General features: G+C 54.5%; 1 protein-coding gene across 1 annotated transcript; it reads left to right on the forward strand.

Moving 5' to 3' along the window:
• Positions 1-6,182: 6,182 nt before the first annotated feature.
• Positions 6,183-13,675, forward strand: LOC127391124 (BPI fold-containing family B member 3-like). Its single transcript, XM_051633424.1, has 16 exons — positions 6,183-6,215; positions 7,321-7,432; positions 7,718-8,828; positions 9,184-9,288; positions 9,396-9,518; positions 9,906-9,969; positions 10,281-10,341; positions 10,705-10,784; positions 11,198-11,377; positions 11,530-11,583; positions 11,661-11,831; positions 12,220-12,287; positions 12,540-12,582; positions 12,966-13,029; positions 13,165-13,241; positions 13,395-13,675. Exons 2-16 carry the CDS (start codon positions 7,336-7,338, stop codon positions 13,467-13,469), a joined length of 2,373 nt encoding a protein of 790 aa, XP_051489384.1. The 5' UTR covers positions 6,183-6,215; positions 7,321-7,335; the 3' UTR covers positions 13,470-13,675.
• The last annotated feature ends 7,512 nt before the right edge of the window (positions 13,676-21,187 follow it).

Here is a 21,187-nt window from a genome sequence, read left to right on the forward strand (position 1 = left end):
ACCCCTCAGCACATCCCACCCCTCAGCACATCCCACCCCTCAGCACATCCCACCCCTCAGCACACCCCCACTGCCCTCAATCATGGTGGTCTGTGCATCCCACGTGGGACACTGAGCTGGACCCCGTGGCTGGGACACGTGTGGGACTTTAAGGTGGGAACCTGAAAAGCTGCCCTGTGTCTAAAACTGCAACGGGTGCCCAGCAAACACCTGCTGAGAACCTGCCACGGGTTTCTAAATTAAGAAGTGGGTTTAGGTGGAAAATTTAAGTAAGAAGTGGAAGAACAAGGAGGGTGATGGTGAGATCAGTGACAGGTGCCTTTGTCACAGGCACCTGCCCTGGGTGCTCTGTGGACTCCTCTTTCCCAGCCCTGGTGCTGTTTGTCCCACATGAAGGTGAAGGATCTCCGGGCGGTTGCGCTGCCGCCGGGCTCGGGGCTCCTCACGGCCATGTTGGTCCAAATGACCATTGCTGGGAAGAGGTGAGGGGGAGCTGAGCCCATGGGGGGCTGGGCTGGGCTTGGTCCCGCTGTGACTGAGCTCTGCTCTGAGCAGCTTCATAGGAGGGACCATGGAGGTGGCCCTGGCTGCCAAGCTGGCACCCTGTGGGCACCCCCGGGCTCAGCTCACCCTGCTCAGCATCAAGACCAACCTCCCTAGCAGGTCAGTCCCTGGGGACACCCCCACAGCTGCCAGTGGTAACCACTCCCGAGAGGTGGGTAACTGTGTTCTTCAGGGGCAGGTTTCTACAGAACACAAATACTTTTCACTGATCTTTTTTTTCCAGTAAGAAAAACAAAACACGTTTTAGAGACAAGCTCAGGCCGTGCTGTTCCATGCAGTGGTCATCTTTGCATCAGTCCTCAGTGAAGTGTTGGACTCCTGGCATGTCAGAGCTCCTTTAAGGTAAAGAAACCTTTAGCTTTGTTTAAAGCCAGAAGATGGCATTCTTGAGAAGAGGTTTGCAAAGAGAGAAAACGTCTTTTATTAGACATTAGGTGTATTTTGCTCTGATCCATCCCAGGTGGGTTTCTTTAGCACTTGGCTTTCTTGCCTTTTGTTCTTTAGTAAATAATTATTGCTGTGTGTGTAATGGCTGTGTTGGCTGACATGTGGTCTCTCTGGCCCAGCATGCTTCCCAAAGTCATGAGCAAGTTTCTACACAGCACACGTCAGAAAGTGCTGCCAGGTCTGGTAAGTCTGGTCCTCCTCTGTCCTTGTTTCCCAGAGATTTTCTCCTCCTCCTCTTCCCTGCACAGTTTTGCCCCACAAGGGCAGGCTGGTAATGGGAGCATTTTGAGCATTTTGAGTTACTGGTGTTCTGCCCCCAAGGCCCTGCCCAGAGCCCCTTGTCCCAGCCTGGCCAGCAGGGATGTGACACTCAGAGCTGACCTTGATGCTGAGTACACAAGTTCCTAAAGCATTGTCAGAGGGTGGACTGGCAGCTCTTAACGTGTGTCATGGAGCCACTCTGGCTTGGTCAGATGCCTGCAGTGGGGTCTGGCCCTGTTCTTCCCTCAGCTTAAGGCAGTTTTATCCCAGAATAACCTAATTCAGCCAAGGGCAGAGGAAGCTGAGGCAGGTCCTTGTCTGGGTAATCAGTAGTGGAGGGTCCTGGTGCCTCAGGGTGGGAGCTGTGCTCGTCTGGCAGACACAAAGATCTGCTCCCACCAGAAGCCCCCATGCAGGGTTTTCTCACAGCTTTCTTCTCACCCCACAGCTGTGTCCAGACGTGGATGAAGTGCTCAACCTTGTGAATGCAAAATTCACCAACATGACTTGTAAGTTGGCCTCCATCCATCATCCATCTACCCGTCCATCCACCCATCAACATCTATGTATCTATCCATCCATCTCCATCAACCAGAAGGTGCAGAGAGTGCACTTTCTGGTAAAGCACCCTGCTTTGCTTCCATGCAGCAGAGATGCTCCTGGGGACTGCTGGATCCCTCCAGGACTGCTGAGCCCCCCAGTGACAAGTGACACTTTCATGCAGCTGGATTTGCAGGTGAGTGCTGCTGAATGTTGTCACCCCCACCCCGAGCCAGCAAACCCCACCATGGGAGCAGTGGGGTCTGCCAGGAACATGCCTGGCCAGGGGGTCCTGCAGGGCTGGGGCAGTCGGCGGGTCCTGGTGGGGACACCTTTTCCCTCTCCCCCTGCAGCACAGTGACCTGGAGGTGCAGTCTGCCACCACAGAAAAGCTGCAGCTCTCCCTTGGTCTGCAGAGGTTCCGTGGCTGCTGGTCCCCAGTGCCACTCCCAGCTGCGTGACAGCCCCTGGGCTGCTGGGGACACCTTCTCAGAAGGAGCCTTTGCTGTCCCTGCAGGGCACTTCCATAGTTCCTACTAACAGCTGTTTTAAAAATACATGAGGGCCAACCTGACACGTGACCCAAACCCTGCTGGGGATTTTTGCTCTTTAAGTTTGAGGAGATGAGGTTGGTTCAGGGTGGAGGAAACAATCTCCATGGGCAGCAGCCCCTTCCCAGTGGGGCTGGTGGAGCCACAGCCCCTCTGCTGCCAGGGAGGTTTGCTGGGGGCTGGGTGAGGGGTTTGCTGGGGCAGGCAGAGCAGGTTCCCAGGGCTTTTCAGTAGTTCGACTCCACAAGATGAAACAAAAGGGCCCCATCACCCTGTGATGAGACTTGTGGTCTGACTGGTGTTCAGTGGAGCCAGCTGAGCATGGCCAAGCAGGGGTTGTGTTCCTTGGGGGGACTGCTCCCTGAATAAATCACAGCTCCCACAGCAACCACACGTGTCTGTGCTGCAGCAGCAGCCTGGGCTGCCCTGGGGGTGCAGCACCCACAGCTCCTGTGGGAGGGGGGTGAGGATGGACCCCCTTGCTCCTGTTGTAGGGATTAGGACTTGTCAGAATGAGCTGGAGATGGGCATTTCAACATCACCATGTGTTGTTTAATATTTCAGAAGCTCCTGGCATCGGGGGTTACTGGCTGCATTGCAGATATTGATCCCATGTGTGTAGTTCACTGGTTGCTGGATAATTACCTGTCATTAGTGAGTCAATAAACAGCTTCGATCCTGATTTCATCGAGCTGACATGATTTGAACATTCTTTTCCTGGTGGCAGGTGGCTGGTGCAGAATTAAGGCTGTCTTTGAAAAAGATTGTTGTGTTTTTAAGAAATTGTCCCCAGGAAAACCTGGCTGTGAGGCTCGGAGGGCTCCTCTGTGTGCACTGCCAGAGCCAGCAGGCAGCTGCTCTGCAGCACTTGCAGGGATTGTCCTTGTCAGGAGTCCTGAAAAATGAAGAAAGCAGCCATAAACCAGCTCCCTGTGAGGGTGGCTGTTTATGGTGCCTTTGCTCTTCATTTTGCTGCAGACTTTGCCAGGGACGAGCCCTTTTTTCTGAGGTTTCCCTTATTGTTCTTGTGTTAGCTAATGAGCAGCCAAAGAGTTGGAGTGGGAATTAAGAACACAAAATGAATCCCAGTATCCATGTGCAGCCCTGCTGGGAGAAACTGAGGCTGGAAATCTCAGGGACACCTGGTTATTTTTTCGTGAAGCACTTAAGCACCTTGTCAGGCTGGACCACCATGTAACTGGTACTTGGTGCCCTGGGTGGAGGTGCAGCCTTGGATGTGCAGCTGTACACAGACCCTGGCAGCTCCAAAGCCCCCAGCAGCAGGGAACATACCAGTCCCTCACAGCTAATGGTCCCAGAGGAAGGACAGAACAAGCTCTGTCCTGGCTCAGGGGTCTCACAGTGATGTTTCCTCAGGCAGAAAGGCAGTGTTTGGACAATATCATTCCTGAGAGAGCTGAGCAGGACCCTTTTGTTTTCAGCAGGGCCAATGGGTTCCTCTGGCCAGAGCACAGCACCCTCCTGCTAACTTCAGTCCTCTAACCCTTTGTGGGGGGATGTCACCACCTGCCCTCACATCCCAGTGTCCAGGTGATCCGAGCATCAAAGCCATGTCTGTTCACCTTGGTTCCATTCTTCTCCTTTGGCTAAGCCCATTCTGCCTTGCTCTGTGTTCTTGTCCTCTCTCTGTGATTTGGCTTCATGTTCTTGGGCCTTTGAAAGTTGCCTTTGTGAGACCTGGGCCTCACATTGTCCTTCTCTTTATGGGAATCTGCTTTGGTTTATCCAAAATATTTGGTTGTTAAGAGACCTCTGCTTTCAGCACAGCTGGTGAGAGGCCAAGGTACAGTCATGCCTGAAAGGTCACTGCTCAGAAGTTATTCCCCACAGTGCCAAAGTGCCCCTCTGCTGTGTGCTGACCGTTATCAGGTCTGTCTTTATGGTAATTCCCTTTCCTATAGTGATTGCTCAAAGTGTAAAGTGATTCAGGAGGGATGATAACATGATACCATCTGGGTACCACCCTCTCCCACCTTATCAAATGTCATGATCTCTGGGTGACAGCAAGGCTTTGTGCTCCCAAGGTGCTGTGCTGATCGGGTTGCAAGAAGAGTGACAACTCATTAAGTACTTTGGCACTTTTGTCACCCTTTTTTTGGCCATTAGCTAGGATATTTAATAAGGCCAGAGCTAATATGTGACAAAAGCTGGCTAATCTGCTGGAAATACTGATTTCCGAGTTTGCAGAAAGTATTAACTCCAAGCAAGCATTCTTCTATTATTCTGGGGTATTCTTCTTCAGAGCTGGGGATCAGCCCATCCACCCCGGTCATCAGTGAGCACATCAGGGGTGTGAAGAGTTCATGGCCCAGCCACCCTCCCCCCAGCACCCCCAGCCTTCAGGGTGCTTGTTGGGATGGGAGCTGCACTGGGACATGTGCCATGGCCACAAAGGAGGGTTTTGTTTCTGCTGCCCCAAGGAGCTGCTGCTCTGGCACAGCTGTTCTGTGTCTGCTGGGGACTGTGCCCAGGGTGGGAGAAAAGGAGAAAGCCAACGGGGCTGTGGGTGCCCATGACATGTTGGCTCAGCAGAACTTTGTGCTCCTTTTCTCCTGCCTGTAGCAGCAAATGAACTGGTAGGAAATGAGCCATGAGGGACCATGTGGGACACAACTTTTCAGCATGGAAAAAGCCTGGCCAGAAATCTGAGCAGGCAGGGTCCTGGCTGGGGTGGGGAGGTGGAAGATAAGAGGTGGTTGCAGCAGATTTGTTGCATGAGGTTGTGCAGCAGAGAGGTCACCTTTCCTGATATGCCCACACTGGGACCAACAATCCCTCAAGGACCTCAGAATGATCCAGAAATGGGCTCCATCCAGGTGGCTCCCTGGCTTCGTGGTCAATGGCATCACCCTCTCCAGGGTATCTCCCTGTGACAGTGCATCCCAAGCCCAGTCCTCCTGGAGTGCCCTGAGGCAGATGTGATGGCCCAGGAGATAACACCATGCCAGTTAGACTGGTGCAGCATTTCCTCCCAGTCTGGTGGTGTGTCTCCAAAGAGTCTGTCAGCTCAGGGTGTCCATAAGGCCATGGCACCCAATCAATAACCCTTGTCATGGTGTCACTTCTCCTCCCAATTCAATACCTACTTCTCCTCAATTACCAAATGGATTATGAGCCACCTGGGTCTCTGGACAGGTACCATTGGCTTGGTGAGTGTTGAGTTAGGTCACCGTCCATAGGCATGGTGGGGTGGGAACACTGGGCATGTCCTGCTGGCCTGGATGGTGGACGCCCTGCTCTGGTTCTATCTCCATGGTCTGTCTTTGCGCTGGGAAAGGTGCTGCCTGGTCCTTCCTTCCTTCATCACCCATTCCATGTGGCACGTCCCCCTGCAGGGGTTCACTGAGAGGGGGAAGCGCCCTGAGCTGCAGCACTGAGAACTGCAGAGGCACCCAGCGGGGGGGCAGCATTCTGACACATTTTCCAGTCAAACCCACACGTCTTATATATATATATATTTTTTTTTTCTATTTTAAAAGAAAGTCTTTGATCAGGACATGGCTTTTCAACCATGGCCACATCTTGACACTCCAGGCTGGTGTCCCAGAGCAGGCAGAGGGGTGAGGGCTGGCACCGGGTCTGCCGCGCCTATGGGTCGTTGCTCAATGATTTACCCAACTCCTGCCATCTCCAGGGAAATATTTGCAGTGGAAGTCACCAGAAACCAGGCATTGTTTGTTTTGCTCCCCACCAATTATTCTGGGTGTCTTGGGTAACATTGCTTGCCTCTTTTTTTCTGTAAAGCTCTATAAATGGGGACACCTGATGCTGGTCATCTGCAGAAGACAGGGACATCACTGGAGAGATTCTTCCGCTCCAGAGCCTGGTCAGGTGAGAACAAACCTATTCCTCAAAAAGCTCTTTATGCTTCTGCAAACCTGAATGCTTCCCAAAGGAAGGTCCTTAATGTACATTAGGAGTATTGGCTTTTTAAGAGAACTTGTGACTCCTGCCTGCCTGAATTATGCTCCAACCAGTAAAATGTGTGGTGGATTTCATGATGCGTTTCTTGATAACAGACACATTCATTGTTCTCACAGTCCTTGAAGAAGAAAGGGCAGTTCATGGTTTTCCTAAACAATTAGCACTCAGATTATTTTTGGTATAACTCTGTTGTCTGAGAGAGATTTTTTACCTTTGCTGAATGTGACCTCTCATGCTCGTTTGAACCCTTTTTGATGTGCTGTTTACGTATAAACAGATTTGGGGCAAAAAAGTTCATGATGGCTGCTTAAAAAAAAGCTACTTCAAGTTCCAGGCCCCACAGAAAGATTTCAATGACACCGAAACTTTAAAAATTATTTTCTCCTCCTCACAATTCTAGCAAAAGGTGCCTTTATGTGGAGAAAAGTCTCAAATGCTTGATGTTTGTGTGGAGATCATGACAGCCAAGCAAGGAGATGTTCTCCTCACTAGATCCATTGGTGCATTTGTCCTGTGCAGACTCTGTCGCTTTTCCTTCCATGGCTGGAGATGACCATGTTGCCAGAAATGTCCTGTTTTCCTATCATGTGGGACACAGGATCTTGTGGGAGAAATTCTTCTGGGAGAAATTCCCCCCCAGAGCAGGTGTGCCCCAGGTTGTCCAGATAGGGTAGCAACACTGCACACTGGCACTGAGGGTCTGTGTGTGGAGAACCCAGCAGCCACTTGCTCAGCCCTTGGCTGCTGTGATGGTCCAGTCTTCAGAGCAACTGCTGTTGAAGCTCTGGTTCCTCCTGCAGGAAGGAGCCATCAGGACTTTTCCTGTGCCCACCAGTGTGGTGAGGAGGCCGGAGAGGTGCCAGCAGCTGCCTCTCTGGTTTTGTTGTTCCCAACAGACATTCCTCCTTTCTCTTACCTCCCTCTTTCTCTTACCTCCTTCTTTGTCTTTCCTCCCTCCACTGGCCCATTCTCACTGTCCCAGCCTTGCATGGGTGACCATCTCTTCCCACAGCTACCAGGAGTGAAGATGGCTGCGTTCTGGGCTGTTTTCCTCCTCTGCAGCCAGCTGACCCTTTCATGGGGACGTGGAATCATGTTCTTGGATGACAAAGCCGATGTAGATGGTGAGTGTATGAAACAGACAGGATTATTATTTTTTTTTTAACCAGTTCTGCTCTTTCTGTCTCTTGACCACACTCAGAAAATCACAAGCTGGTCCAGAGCCATTCAGCAGCAGTGTCAATGCTGATAATTTGCATTGGTACAGCACTTCGGAGGTGACACTGCAGATACTTCACAGTGTCTGGTGCCACCACCCCTCTGTTGGAGGGGAAGGAGGAGCCAAGCAGACACAGCAGGTTGGTGTGCTGGGCCCACATAACTCAGTCACCTCTCATCTTTTTTTTCAGATTTTAGAGTGTCACAAGCCAAACGTGACCCCCAGAGGCTTCCACGTGGTCTCCTTGGTGGTAATCTTCTTGGTGGTCTCCTTGGCAAAGACGGTGCTGTTGGCAGCCTCCTTGGCCAAGATGGTGTCCTCGGTGGTCTCCTTGGCAAAGATGGTCCTGTTGGTGGCCTCCTGGGCAAAGATGGTGCTGTTGGCAGCCTACTTGGCAAAGATGGTGCTGTTGGTGGTCTCCTTGGCCAAGACGGTGTCCTCGGTGGTCTCCTTGGCAAAGATGGTGCTGTTGGAAGTCTCCTTGGTCAAGATGGTGTCCTTGGTGGTCTCCTTGGCAAAGATGGTCCTGTTGGTGGCCTCCTAGGCAAAGATGGTGCTGTTGGCAGCCTCCTTGGCCAAGATGGTGTCCTCGGTGGTCTCCTTGGCAAAGATGGTGCTGTTGGTGGCCTCCTGGGCAAAGATGGTGCTGTTGGCAGCCTCCTTGGCCAAGATGGTGTCCTTGGTGGTCTCCTTGGCAAAGATGGTCCTGTTGGTGGCCTCCTAGGCAAAGACGGTGCTGTTGGCAGCCTCCTTGGCCAAGATGGTGTCCTCGGTGGTCTCCTTGGCAAAGATGGTGCTGTTGGAAGTCTCCTTGGTCAAGATGGTGTTCTTGGTGGTCTCCTTGGCAAAGATGGTGCTGTTGGCGGCCTCCTTGGTCAAGATGGTGTCCTTGGTGGTCTCCTTGGCAAAGATGGTGCTGTTGGTGGCCTCCTAGGCAAAGATGGTGCTGTTGGCAGCCTCCTTGGCCAAGATGGTGTCCTTGGTGGTCTCCTTGGCAAAGATGGTGCTGTTGGCGGCCTCCTTGGTCAAGATGGTGTCCTTGGTGGTCTCCTTGGCAAAGATGGTGTTGTTAACAGTCTCCTTGACAGAGATGGTATCCTTGGTGGTGTCCTTGGGAAAGATGGTGTCCTGGATGCTCTCCTTGGCAAAGACGGTCTTGTTGATGGTCTTCTTGGCAAAGATGGTCTTGTTGATGGCCTACTTGATGCTGTCCTTGATATTCTCATTGGCAAAAATGGTATCCTTGGTAAAAATGGTCTTGTTGGCAATCTTCTTGGTGGAAATGATGGAGGTGTCACAGGGTGAGTGAGAGTGGGAGGCAAGTGTCCCTGGGCAGCCCTCGGTGTGTCTGGGCCACCTTGGGGAAAGAAGGGTCTGGTCTGGAGCCTTCTGTCTGAACTCACAGGGCCACTCTTTCCAATCCTGGGGCAGGTTCATACACAAGGGTTCAGCTGTTGGGAGGTTCTGTAGGTGCCTGCCAGGCTAGGGTGCCCTGGTGCCATGATCTGCTCCTGGGTGGTAGGGACCCTGCTGGCCAAGGGCAGAGAGGACCCTGAGGACCTCTGCAATCAGCCACAGTGCTGGGAGCCAAGGGGCCAGGGCATCCCCTGTACAAACATGCAGCTTAACAGTCTTTGCCTCGTTTCACCCTTCCAGGCTGAAGATCCTGAACAACACCCTCCCCAGGGTACACCTGCGCTCCCTGCCCGGCTTCGGGCACAAGGTGGGCTTCAGCACCCAGCTGCTGGTAGAGACCACCAGGTACAGCACATCCCCTGGGGCACGGCTTGGGGCAGGGGGTCACCAGCTCTTTGGAAAGTGGGTGGTGACACATTTCCTGAGCCATGGGTCGTGTTTGCCCCCTGCAGCGAGGTGGGCACCAGCCTCTGTGTGCCGGTGGTTGTAGATGCGGTCATGCTGGTCCAGGACAAGTGGGCAACTCAAGGGAGCAACAAGGACTGCATGACTGTTGACATGAGCATGCGTGTGAGGTAGGCATCTGTGTCTGGTGGCATCCCTGTGGGGTGGCAGGGGTGCTGGTGGCTGGCACGTGGTCCCTGTGGCAGCAGCAAACCTTGCTGCTCCTGGCCATGGGGGGCAGCACGTTTGTGCCTGCTGGCCTGGAGGCTGAACCTGGCTGCTGGCCTCAGAGGGGAACTGCTGAGCTGCCCTTTAGTCTGGGCCCCAAAAGAGATGTTTGTGGGTTGTGCTGGGAATGCAGCACCGAGCTGGGCACAGAGGGCTTGGTTCGGGTAAGATTTTGGCACTGAAGTACGACCTGAACACTGCAAGTGGGGCATTTTCTCTTGTACCAAGTATTTTTCTTTTCCAGCCGTGAATCCACGTCACTTTGTAATTCCTGTTCTCTCATTACCCAGACCCAACGTGCCACTTCTGGATCAGCCTTTAAAACAGCTCCTTAGTGCTCCCCTGCGGGAGGTGGTAAGTGAGCACAGCCACCTCCGCAGGAGCCGTCGCAGGGTGCTGGGCAGGGCGGGCAGCAGCCCGGGCTGCCCCGGTGGCTGTTTGCACAGCTGCGGCTTGGCCGGGGTGGCCAGCGCGTCCTCCCCTCGCTGTCACCCTCCCTGTCACCCTCCCTGTCACCCTCCCTGCACCAGGCTCTGCAGGGGCCACTCACCTGCCCTGCGGGAACGGGGCATCCCCCGGCACCGGGGTTTGCAGGTCCTGGCCCCGCCGCGGGCATCACCGGGGCTGTGGGTCCAGGGCACTGAGCACCCTCCTCTGCCTCCCAGGGCTGCAACATCCTCCGCGCCAGGCTGGGCGTGCTGGGCACCCTGTTGGGCTCCGGGACTCGTAAGTGCTGCCCCCTCCCTCCCCCGCCCCGGGGGACCCCCTGCTCTGGGGGCTGGTTGGGTGTTTTTCACAAGGGCAAAACACAAATGTTTTAACAACCTCCTGAAAACACAACTCGGCTCCAGCACAACGTTCCCAGTCCCTGCCCAGAGCAGCAGCGCAATTTTTCCAACCAAAAGTCACTTCAGGATCTGTGGCCTTTAGTAACAACATGTTTAGTGCAAAACGCTGCTTTCCAGCAGCTTGTCCAGCTGGGAGTGCTGGGAGCAGGAGCTGCCGTTGGTTCCAATATCTCTTGGGGTCACGGGATGGGGGAGTGTCCCCACCTTGTCGCAGTTTCAGAGCTTCCCCCGTGTCCCGCAGCCGCGGTCCCGCTCGGGGCGCTGGGGGACCTGCCGCCCTTCTCCATCCTCAGCCGCGACGCTGTCCAGCTGGAGCTGAACGTGAGTGTCACCACCCGGCCCGCACCCCGGGCTGAGGGGCTGGGGGGTTCGGCCAAACACAGGGGCTGGTGGTCGGAGGCTGCTGTTATTCCGGGTGTCTTCAGAAAAGCTGTCGCTGGCAGGTCCAGATGAGCATGGTCTGGCCGTGTCCATACTGGTGTCACCACTGGGTTTCTCTTTCTTTACTTGCTAATCCTTGAGGGCAGCATGAGCCAGACTGGCTTGACCTTGCTTAATTCAGCATCATTATAGCACTGCCAGGGTTGTTAATCAGAAAAGTTTCATTCCAAAGAAGAATGTTTATTAAGGCTTTGATTAACCCCCATCAGCCTCCACGCGGGGTCCAGGGGTTTCCAGTGCACCCCCAGGCCCCCGACCCCCATTAATGCCTGCCTCTGCTCTGTCCCCTGCAGCTCCTGGCTGGGGACACGGCGGGTGGCATGAGGACCCCTGCACAGCAGGGACCCCGGCTGCCCGCCCGCCTGCTGCTGCTCACGGGGCGCCCACCCCGGCTCGTCCTGCCCCGCCGGGGCCTCCAGCTGGGGCTGGCCCAGGCACAGGGAGCCTTCAACCTCCGCATCTCTGACTCCATGGTGGGTCACCACCTTCCCCTCTGGAGCTGGGGGGTGTCCTGGGTGCTCTTGTGTGACCCAAGGATGCTCCCTGCCACATTTGTATTTGCTGGTGGGTCCAGCCCAGCATGGGCACAACCCCCCGACCACCCACTCCGCTGCTGTCCCCACAGGTGCCCGGGAGCATCTCACTCTCCACGTCCTCCCTTCTCCCGTTCATCCCCCAGGTCAGGTCCCTTCCCTGCCTGCCCCACCACTCTCCCCAGCCACGCAGACCCCTGCCCTGACCCCCCTGCCCCTGCAGCTTGCCAGGGCCCTGACGACGTCGCTGCCACTGGAGCTGCTCGTGCGGGTGGCTGACGAGCCCCTGGTGACCCTGAGCAGCCAAGGAGCCACCGCCACCCTCAGAGCCTCCATCGATGTCACCATTCCCGCCCTGCAGTCCTCCCAGAAGCTCCTCTTCTCTGTTGATGCTGTGAGTGGGGTCCCCTGGGATAAGACACCCAGTCAGGGTGAGGGCTGAGACTGGCTATTCTCTGGGGTCCCCTCAGCTTGTCCTGCCCTCAGCCCCATAGTACTTGTACTTTCGAATTTCCTACAGCTTTGAAAGGGGGGTGCCCAGTGCTTTAAAAATGCTCATAACCAAGGCCAAGTGAAATTATTAAGGAATATTGCAAAATAAAGATAGGAAGGGTGAACCCTGAGAAGGGAGACACAGGATGCCAGCCATCAAAACCAAGTGATTTCTAGGCACAGACAGCTAATTTTTCCCAGACTATGTTTACAAGTACCTAGAGTTTTCTTTTCAGTCTTGAGAGCTACGCAGGGAAATTACCTCGTTTCTTCCATTGTTCCAATTCCAGGACATTGTTGTGAACATCATCCCATCAGTCTCTGACGGCAAAGTGCAGATGTCCCTGGCCCTGGACAGGTAGAGCCAGGCTCTGCAGTGCCACAGGAGGGGAGGGGGCTTGTCCTGGTGGGGGGGCTCAGCTGGGATGGGGCTCGTGTCAATGCTGGGGGGTGGGATGTAGACGTGGGAGAGCTACAAAGAGCAAATTCTTGTATCTTTATGTGGGTGAAACAAATTCCAGACCACAGAAGGGTCTGAGCAGCCCTGGGGAAGCTGTCAGGGGGCTGCACCCAACACACCCCAACTCTGCCTTGTTTTTATCTTTTGTAGCATCAGGCTGACACGGATACCCCAGGGGCTTGACCCTCTCAGTGTAAGTGATGGCCAGAGGCTCCATGTGGGGAAGGAGACTCAAAATGCTGATTCTCCTTCAGTCTCCACGTTTCCTCCTCTCCCGGCAGAGGCCCGTTGCTGTCAGCCCTGTCGATCCCTGAAGTCCCATAGCAGTGACACTGGGATGTACACGTTCACTGGGGGAAGTGGGGAGGGAAAATTGAGAAGAATTTACCCAAAGAGCCTGTCCCTCTGTATCTTCCCCCTCAGTCCTGGGAGAGTTTCACTGAAGCTTCTCAGCCTTTCCCAGCCCCAAGCGTCCAGCAGTGACAGAACTTAATGGGTTCTCCCAACATGGCTGTTTTCATCTCAATAACTGTCACTCTCTTCTTCAGACACTGACACGTGTCTCCATCCCCACAGGTCTCCTCACTTGCAGAATGGCTCAAGCAGGTCCTGATGGCTGCCTACATCCCTGCTGTGAACAGTACGCTTGGGCCCTGTGCCTCCTCTTCCTTCAAACTTGACTTCATTCTGTGATTCTGGACGTGGGGCTCCCCCATCCCCCTGCTGCCTGCATTGGGGTCCCCCCATGACGAGCTGCTTTCCCTTGCTCTTGCAGATGCCTTGCACGTGTCAGTCCCTCTGCCCAGCACCCTCAGCTCCAGCCTCCGGAGCGTCGAGATGGACGTCATGGAGGTAAGGGTGGCATTTCCCCAAGTGCTGCCGTCCTGGGGCAGGGGCTGTGCCCACCCCAGGGGGGGACCTGCAGAGCCCGGGGCCTCCCTGACCAGCCCTGTTTCTGTGAAAGTGCAATTTAGAAAACATTGGGTTTTTTGCTGCCTGTTCCAGGCAGACAACTTTCCTGACCAGATGGTTCTGAGGGGGTCCTGCCCGGGCGGACCCTTGGCCCTGCTGGCCCTGTGAGCCCTGCTCCCCTCTGCTGTCTCCGTGTCACCCGGGGCTCTGTGCTGCTGTTGCTGTGGCCTGAGGGGCCAGCTCTGGTCTCTTCTTGGCCAGTGCTGGCATAGCCTGGCCCCAGGGTAAGGAAAGGTGCTGGGCTGGGGGGTTTCTGTGGCCACTTGTAACACCCACCAGTGGGAAGCACAGCTTGTCCTTAGGCACAGCAGTTGCTCTCGTATTGCTCTTTCAATAAAATCTTTCACTGCTTCAGTATTTCTCTCTCTGAATATTTATTTGATACAAGGTTTTGGGCTGCCAGCACCCGTTTGTCCCCACCATGTCCCTGTGCCACACGGCCCAGGCAGTGTGGCTGTACCCACGGGGGACAGCTGGTACCCTTCAGAAAGCATTTGTGGGGCTGATCCTGGGGATACACTGGGAACCAGCAGCTCCGAGGGGAGCTGGGCTTGGGTGCATGAGGGGCAGGGGTGGTCACAGTGCACAGATCTGGCTGACATTGCCCACTCACCTGGAGCCCTCGTGGCAGCTGCTGCTGGGGAGCAGCTCCTCGCAGCGGGTCCCGCCCGGGGCTCCTCTGTGCTTGTGCCAGGCTGGGTACAGAGCCAGGCACAGAGAGCAGGAGCTGGCACCTCCGTGCTGCCTCCTTCAGGATCGTGTGTCCCCAGGTTGTGTAAGATGCACCAGGCTGTCTGCAACACATTTGACCTTGCAAAGGTATCAAGTGTTGAGGACGCCGGGACAAGAGCGTCCCTGTGGCCTGGCACTGGTGTGGGGCAGCACGTCCCGCTGCCCGGGGCTTTCCTGAGGCTGCAGAAACTCCCTCTGCCTGGCAGCTGCGGGGTGGGCAGGATGAGGCCTCAGAAACCATGTCTCAGGTTGAGCACTAAAGAAGGTAAAAATCTCCTCTTTTCTGGAGCCTCCCCACGTGCTCACTCGAAACCGGAGAAATCGCCCAGACCCAGTGGTTTGTGTGTGACAACCCAGTGTTAGTGGGGATTTCTCTGGAACAAGCCCATGTTCCAGCACAGGTCTCTGGGGGTCCCTGGCAGCCCCACGTGCTGCAGTGCCCGCCTCCTCCTTTGCTTTAGCCCCAAGCTCTTGGGTAACAGCCCTGTCTGATAATGGGGCATCCTGTTGCCTGTTGCTCAACACTTCCCTGTTTTACAAATCTTTATTGATCTTGGAATACATTAAAAGCACAAATGCTGTTTTATACCCTTAATTCACTAACCTGGCTTTTACAATTTAGGCATCTTCCCACTTTTTCCGCATCAGCTTTGTTATATAAGCACCCACCCTTCCTGGACCTTAAAGCAGAGGTGCCTCTGGATGACTGAAAAGCAAAGCCAGGCTTGGGAATTCAGGAGAAAACCAGGTAAATGCTGTCAAAATAGGAGTACAGGGTGTTGTGAGCTTGGGAGGACAGAGCCATCATTTCACCTATGGGTAACGTGATGTAAGGGGAAAACCCTCAGTAATGGTAGAGATTAAGGTAAGTAATTCTGGTTTATATTTTGTGACCAATCTGAAAAGATGAGGAAGGAAGGAAGGTTGCCAGAGCCAAGGGAAACCCTTCTCTGAAGAAAAAAAAACCACCTCCCTTTGACACAAAAGGAGGGGGGGTTGTGTTGCAATATCCTCCTAAGGTTGTCATTATTAATTTGATTGCTATGAGGGTAAACCACACCATTTTAAAAGGAAAGGCTGTGTTCCAGATGGAAGTTGCTTGGCTAATTGCAGCATTAATTTGCATACCCATTTCCCAGGCCCTTGTTAGCAGGGGAGGTCGGTGCAGGCCAGGGGTTCTGAGGAACCATTTCAGACCATAGGTTTGAAATGATGTCAGGGTGCCCAGGGGTGGAAAGGAGCAGGGTGCCCATGAATGGGAATAAGCAAACAGGTGCTGGGTGTGCAGAAGGTGGTTGGAAAGTCCCTGCAGATGTTCACAGGGCCACCCCCTCCTTCTGTGTTCAAATTGATTTGCTGAATGTGGCTCTAGCCTGGGAGCAGTTTGGGTCCCCCTGAAGCTCTTGTTTTCTGTTCACTGAAATTCTTTCCTCCAGCTCGAAATATCCAACTCCTCTATTTCCAGGGTGTCTCCCAGCCAGTTTCCACTCTTTTCCCCCTGTTCTTCACCAGGTCCTGCCAGAATCCATAGCTCTTTGGGCCCAGGAGAAGACACCATGGCCCTGTCCCTGGGCATAGTCCTGGTGTGTGCCCTGCTGAGCCCAGCACTGGGACAGCCTGGAGATGCTGTCCTCAGGCTCAGCCAGGGCGTGCTGGGCGATGGTGAGTCCTTCAGCCTTCTTGGAGCAGGACCCTGGGGCATGGGAGCCAGAGGGCTGAGCAGGGTGAGTGATGATGAGGCTGCAGGAGATGCTCAGACCTGGTTTGGAGGTGATGCCACCAGGTTTGGAATGCTGGCTACAGAAGAGCCTCCTGAGCTCCACAGGGGAAGTTAGAGAAGCGGCTGGAAGGCTCTTGCCCATAGAGGGTGCACGGCACCGTGTGTTGGCCAGGCAGGTGACAGCCCTGCCAAGCCAAGGCTCCCTTGCTTGCAGCCCTCCCTGTTTAACTCTTATGTGAAGCCCAGCACCAGGCACAGGCACAAGCAATAACCAGGCAGCTAGAACAAACCGGAATATAAAACTCAAAAATAACTAAAGCGGGGAAATAGCAGAGAAAACTTGATGTCTTTTGCCATTTCTGGTCTAAGTGACCTCTGACTGGCCCAGCCCTCGAGCGGTGGCTTTGTGTGAGAGGCAGAGGATGGTGGTGGGGTGCTGGGCTCAGTGCCATCACTCATGGTGTCCCCCTCACTGTCCCTGCAGGCTGAGGATTGTGGATCTGACCCTCCCCAGGGTGTCCCTGTGGCTCCTGCCTGGCATCGGTGTCCACCTCAGCCTCTACACCCAGGTGGCCCTCAGTGGCAAGAGGTAGGTCAGGCTGGTTCTGGTGACAATGACAACGGTGCCCCCGGGCCTGGTGGCAGCACAGCCAGGAGGGGTGTCTGTGGGGGGGACAATTCTCCTCTGCAGGTCACTCCCTTCCCCTTTCACAGCCTCCTGGGTTTGCTGGACGTCGCAGTGGAAGTGAACATCACAGCCAAGGTCAGGCTGGATGGATGGCATAAGCTCCCCTGAGCTGGTGACAGAAAGGTGTGATACCCTCCTGGGTGGTATTAAAGTCAGACTCCTGAGGGGGTGAGTGGCGGGGGAGGGGAGGGTCCCTATGTGCCCCTCCACTGTGGTCCTGGAGGGACACTGCTGTCCCATGTGCCACATCCACAGGTCATTTGAAGTGACCTTGCACAGGGTCTTCCAAGATGTAATCACGTGGTGTGTAAATCACAGAGACCTCTTGAGCTGGGCATGTTTCTGCTCATTTAAGGAGACTATACACGAGAAGATAAAAGGCAGCAGTAAATTTCCCAGTGGCTCTTTTGGGATGCAAATTGTACCTGCACAACCTGAGCACAGACCTTGCACTTGGCTGCTCCGGGGGGGGGTCTGTGCTCTGCCCTGTTCTCAGGGAGCTGCTTAATGAGACCCATTTACTCTGCAGCAGGTTTTTTCATGGTGCTTTTATTTTTCCACAGCCTGCTCCCAGTTGTGGATAATTTATTGGCCAGTGTCCTGAACAGACTTCTTCCTAACCTGGTAAGTTGGAAAAAAACCCACCCCCGAGAGGAGCACTGAGTCTGTAGGGCCACAGTGCAGCTCCTGCCATGCAGTGGGCATGTGGCCACTGTTCCAGGGCTGCTGCATCAGCCCACGTGCCCAGTGGCCTGGGGTGGGTGGGGAACATGTGCCGTGTCTCCATCTGCTTGGAGAAGCTGCTCCCCCCTTCCGAATGCAAGGTGCCTGGCTGTTTCTAATGATGTCCTAGATGTTTGGGCTGTTACGAGCTAATTGTGTCTCTCCTCCCTCCTGAAAACCCCAAGGTCTTTCCAACCATCCCACAGGGGCTCCTGGGACCCAGTCCCACGAGGGGCAAGGTGCCCAGGGCTGGATGCAGAGCTGGTGCAGCCCCAGCAGCACCGTGGAGTCACTGTGATCCCAAGCTCCTGGTGCTCCCTTGGCCAGGGAAGGCGAGGCAGAGCCAAGCTGGGCTGTGTGTCCCTGTCCAGCTCCCAGTGTTGTGTCCCTGGGTCTGCTGGGCAATATCCAGTACACCCTGTCCAGCCTTCCCCTGGTAACCAGCCAGTTCCTCCAGGTAGACTTGAGTGTAAGTCCTGCATCTTCTTCCACCTACATACAGGGGTTGGGCTATTTCACTTGGGCTTGGGAAGGTCTCCTTGGGCCACAGACACCTAAGAAGTGGGCTCTGGGGTGGCTGTGAAAAGCTGGGGGTGGTCCCAGCTTGGTGCCCAGCTCCTGCTGCTGCCACCGTCATGGGAGAGTGCAGCAGGGTTTGCATGTCACCAGCCTCTGGAGAGGGAAGTGTCACGGGCCTTGGCTCGGTGTGGTCGTGCGTGTCACACTGGAGAACATGAAGTTAACCGTAAAGGCAAATATTGCAAACGTTTTGGCCTGTGCTTCCTTCCCAGGCAGTTGTTGGTGAGGGGCAGGAGGCCGGGAGGACTATCCCCTGGGGAAGGCAGAAGCTGTCCCCGTACCACCGCGGGTCCCCGTTCTACCCCTGCCACCCATGGCAGACACCAGCTCCTCCCAGCTGGGCCTCTCCGTGAGCTTCCTCAGCTTGGTGCTGTCTGTCCTGCAGAAGGAGGGTGCCCTGCACCTGGACATCTCCACTGGCACGGTGAGCATGGTCCGGGGGCACCCGGGGCAGTTGGGCCGGGTGCTGGCAGGACCCCCAGGGCATGGTACCTCTGTGCATGCACCAGGGGCTCTGCCACCTTAAGGGAAAAATGTGAGTGCAAAAGCCCCATCAGTGGAGAAACCAGACTCTGTGACCTCCCCCCCAGAATTTCTTTCCTCTCTGTCCCAGTTTCCTGAGCTCCCACCACTAACAACATCCACCCTCAGGGCCCTGGCTCCTGTGGTGAGTCCTGGTTCCCTCTTGAGCTGCAAATAACCAAGTAAGAGAAGCAACATCCTTGGGGTCACCATCTCAGATGTCCCATGGAGATGAACAAGCTCTGACTTCGGTCCAAAACTGGAAGCCATGTCAGGTCACAGACTGGTTTGTGTCCCCATCCTCAGCAGTTCTGCTGGGTCCCTGATGAGCCCTGTGGCTGCCTTGGCTGCCTGGACCTGCCTGTGTCCCTCCAGCCAGGACCAGATGCTCCCAGCGGGGCTGAGGGCACCCAGGGGGCTGGAGCTGGACTTCACTTGCTGGGCTGGAGCAATCCAGGCTCAGATGAGCCCCCAGGTGACATCTGGAAGTCTCTCTGCCTCCTGAATAGCGTAAGTACGAAGGAACAACCTGTGCAGAAATTCCTCCTGCTGTTTCCTCCCCACACAGCAGACATGGGGGGGCCAGCAGATGGGACCTGCAACAATGTGAGACAGCTGGGCAAGGGCTGGAGCCAGCCCTGCTCAGACCTCTCACTTTGACCACAGAACAACTCCTTGCTGGCCCAGTTCTCAGTGAAGGACAACAAACTGAAGATCAGCGTCAGCCTGGAGAAGCAGGACACTGATCTCCCTCTGGGGGGTGGCCAGGGGTGGCCATAGGTTTGGGACCTCCTGGGCTGCACAGTGATGAGGGCATGGACAGGACTGGGTCTGCAGAGGAAATGACTGGATTTTACTCATCTCTGCTTCCTCCTGCAGGGCTGATCTCTCCTTGGTGTCTTCATCCATCGGTGGTTTTGATGTAAGAGCACAAGCACCCTCAGCACGACGAGAAATTCATTGCAGAAAGCAAAGTGCTGATAGATAGTGACTCAGGAGGAATAAGGGCCCATTACGGTGTAACGGTTGTGTCATATTTTTGGTAGCACCTCTATTTCACCTCTGGAGATGGATTTTTTCCATGGATGATCCACAAGCAGTTTTCAGAAAAAACTCCTGCTGAGAGGGAGAGGTTTGAGCCCTGGTTTCCCCATCCTCCCCGAGGGGCTGTTGGGTGCCAGCACCTTCCTGCTCCACTCTGAGCTGCTTTGGGAGAGCAAAGTGAAGGAGACACCGAGGAGCTGTGAGCAGCAAGAGCCACCTGTGCCATGTCCCATGGCCACACCAAGCCATGTGCAAGGAGCTGTGTGGTGCTGGGATGGATGGGGTCTGATCTGGAGCATCCCCTGCCCCAGCACCCCTCGCTGGACCTTTGGCACCACCACGACTCTCTGGAGAGTCAGAGGGGACAGGAGGGGACGAGGCCCATGGAGGGGTGGCAGTGTGTCCTGGCCAGGCAGGAGAGCCTGCGGGCTCAGTGGGTGCTGCTGGCCCCGGCCCAGCACGGCTGTGGGAACTTTTGGCACTGGCTGGTGTGGGGCTGACACGTCACAGCCAGCGAAGAAGAACAAATCCTGCTCTGTCCTTCCCCACTTTCCTGGTTCCTGCAGCCCAGGTATATAAGAGCCACCCCTGGCAGCCTCCCTGGGCAGCTGCACCACCACTTCAAAGGGCTCCAGGTAAGTGGCACTGAGGGACCGTGGCCATGGAGCTCCTGCTCCCATGAGCCCACTGATGGCAAAGTGTAACTCAGCTTTAAAAGCAAGAATTTTAATTATGTTCTCCTTTGATTTCTGTAGCAGCATTTAATCATTTATGAAAATTAATTTCTAAAGCTAGAAGGGCTCTCACTTGTCAAACCCCACATTTATTTTGTTGTTGTTAAGTTTGTTATAATGACTATGCTAGGAGAAATGACTGGGATTTTTTCCATGATCTTGGTGACCAGAATTCAGGATGCTTTTCAGCTTATCAGGTCTCATCTCAGCCAGTATAAATTAAGTGTTTTTTTCTGCAAAACCATGCATGCATTTTTCATGTCTAAGATGCTCAGCTCACTTAATGTGTGTGACCAAGGAGGTACCAACCCCACAGATATCATTAATAACTGCAGGGAGAGTTGTCTGTCACATATTCTAAGAACTCCTCTGAAAGACCTGAAATTGTGTTGGTCTCTTGCAATGCTGTGCACGTCTTGCAGAGACCCTCCAACAAATCCCACTGATTTTATTTGACACGATTTTCAATGGTGCTGCTCTAGCCACTATCTTTCTCTCCTGCTCAATAATCACAGCTACAGGAGCTGTGCATCATTACATGCTGATCAAAGGAAAATGTAAAAGACAGTCTAGTGAATTGAAGTCTAATTTAATTGTGCCAAGAACTGTCATAGAGGGATTTAAAAAAAAAAAAAAATCTGGAACAGATAAAGAAGTTGTTCAGTCTGACCTAAATCAGGTTATTTCTCAGTGCTGCACCTCCAGGCTGCAGCCCCTACCTTGTTTTTCTCAGAATAGACAAGCCAGGGGCTCTGGCCACAGTGAGGGCTGCACAGGAGGGAGCTCCCTCAGCCTGGCACCCCTGGCAGCTCCAGGGCCTTTGTCATTCCCTTCCGTGCCTGAACAAACACTCCATGGTGCTGGATGCAACCCCAAGGAGCTCAGCTGATGGGCCCGTGAGGTCATTGAAGGTGCTCACTTTTGAATAGAGGCAGATCAAATACAGGGAGAATGGGCTCTTCTCATAGCATGGATGGAGCAAGATGAGAAAAACAAACAACCTGCCCATGAAAAAGTGAGTCTGGTTTTGGCTGCAGTTTGAGCTTTAGCAGCACCAGGTGTTCTTCATAACCAGGAGGACACC

This window comes from Apus apus, chromosome 15, assembly GCF_020740795.1.
Source record: "Apus apus isolate bApuApu2 chromosome 15, bApuApu2.pri.cur, whole genome shotgun sequence".
Taxonomy (NCBI): domain Eukaryota; kingdom Metazoa; phylum Chordata; class Aves; order Apodiformes; family Apodidae; genus Apus; species Apus apus.

Bases quoted from the DNA above. Each gene is read 5' to 3' on its own strand.
- LOC127391124 (XM_051633424.1), top strand. From the start codon at position 7,336: ATGGCTGCGTTCTGGGCTGTTTTCCTCCTCTGCAGCCAGCTGACCCTT. The intron at 9,519-9,905 runs GTAGGCATCTGT...CTCATTACCCAG, and splicing joins GACATGAGCATGCGTGTGAG to ACCCAACGTGCCACTTCTGG. The intron at 11,378-11,529 runs GTGGGTCACCAC...CTGTCCCCACAG, and splicing joins TCCGCATCTCTGACTCCATG to GTGCCCGGGAGCATCTCACT.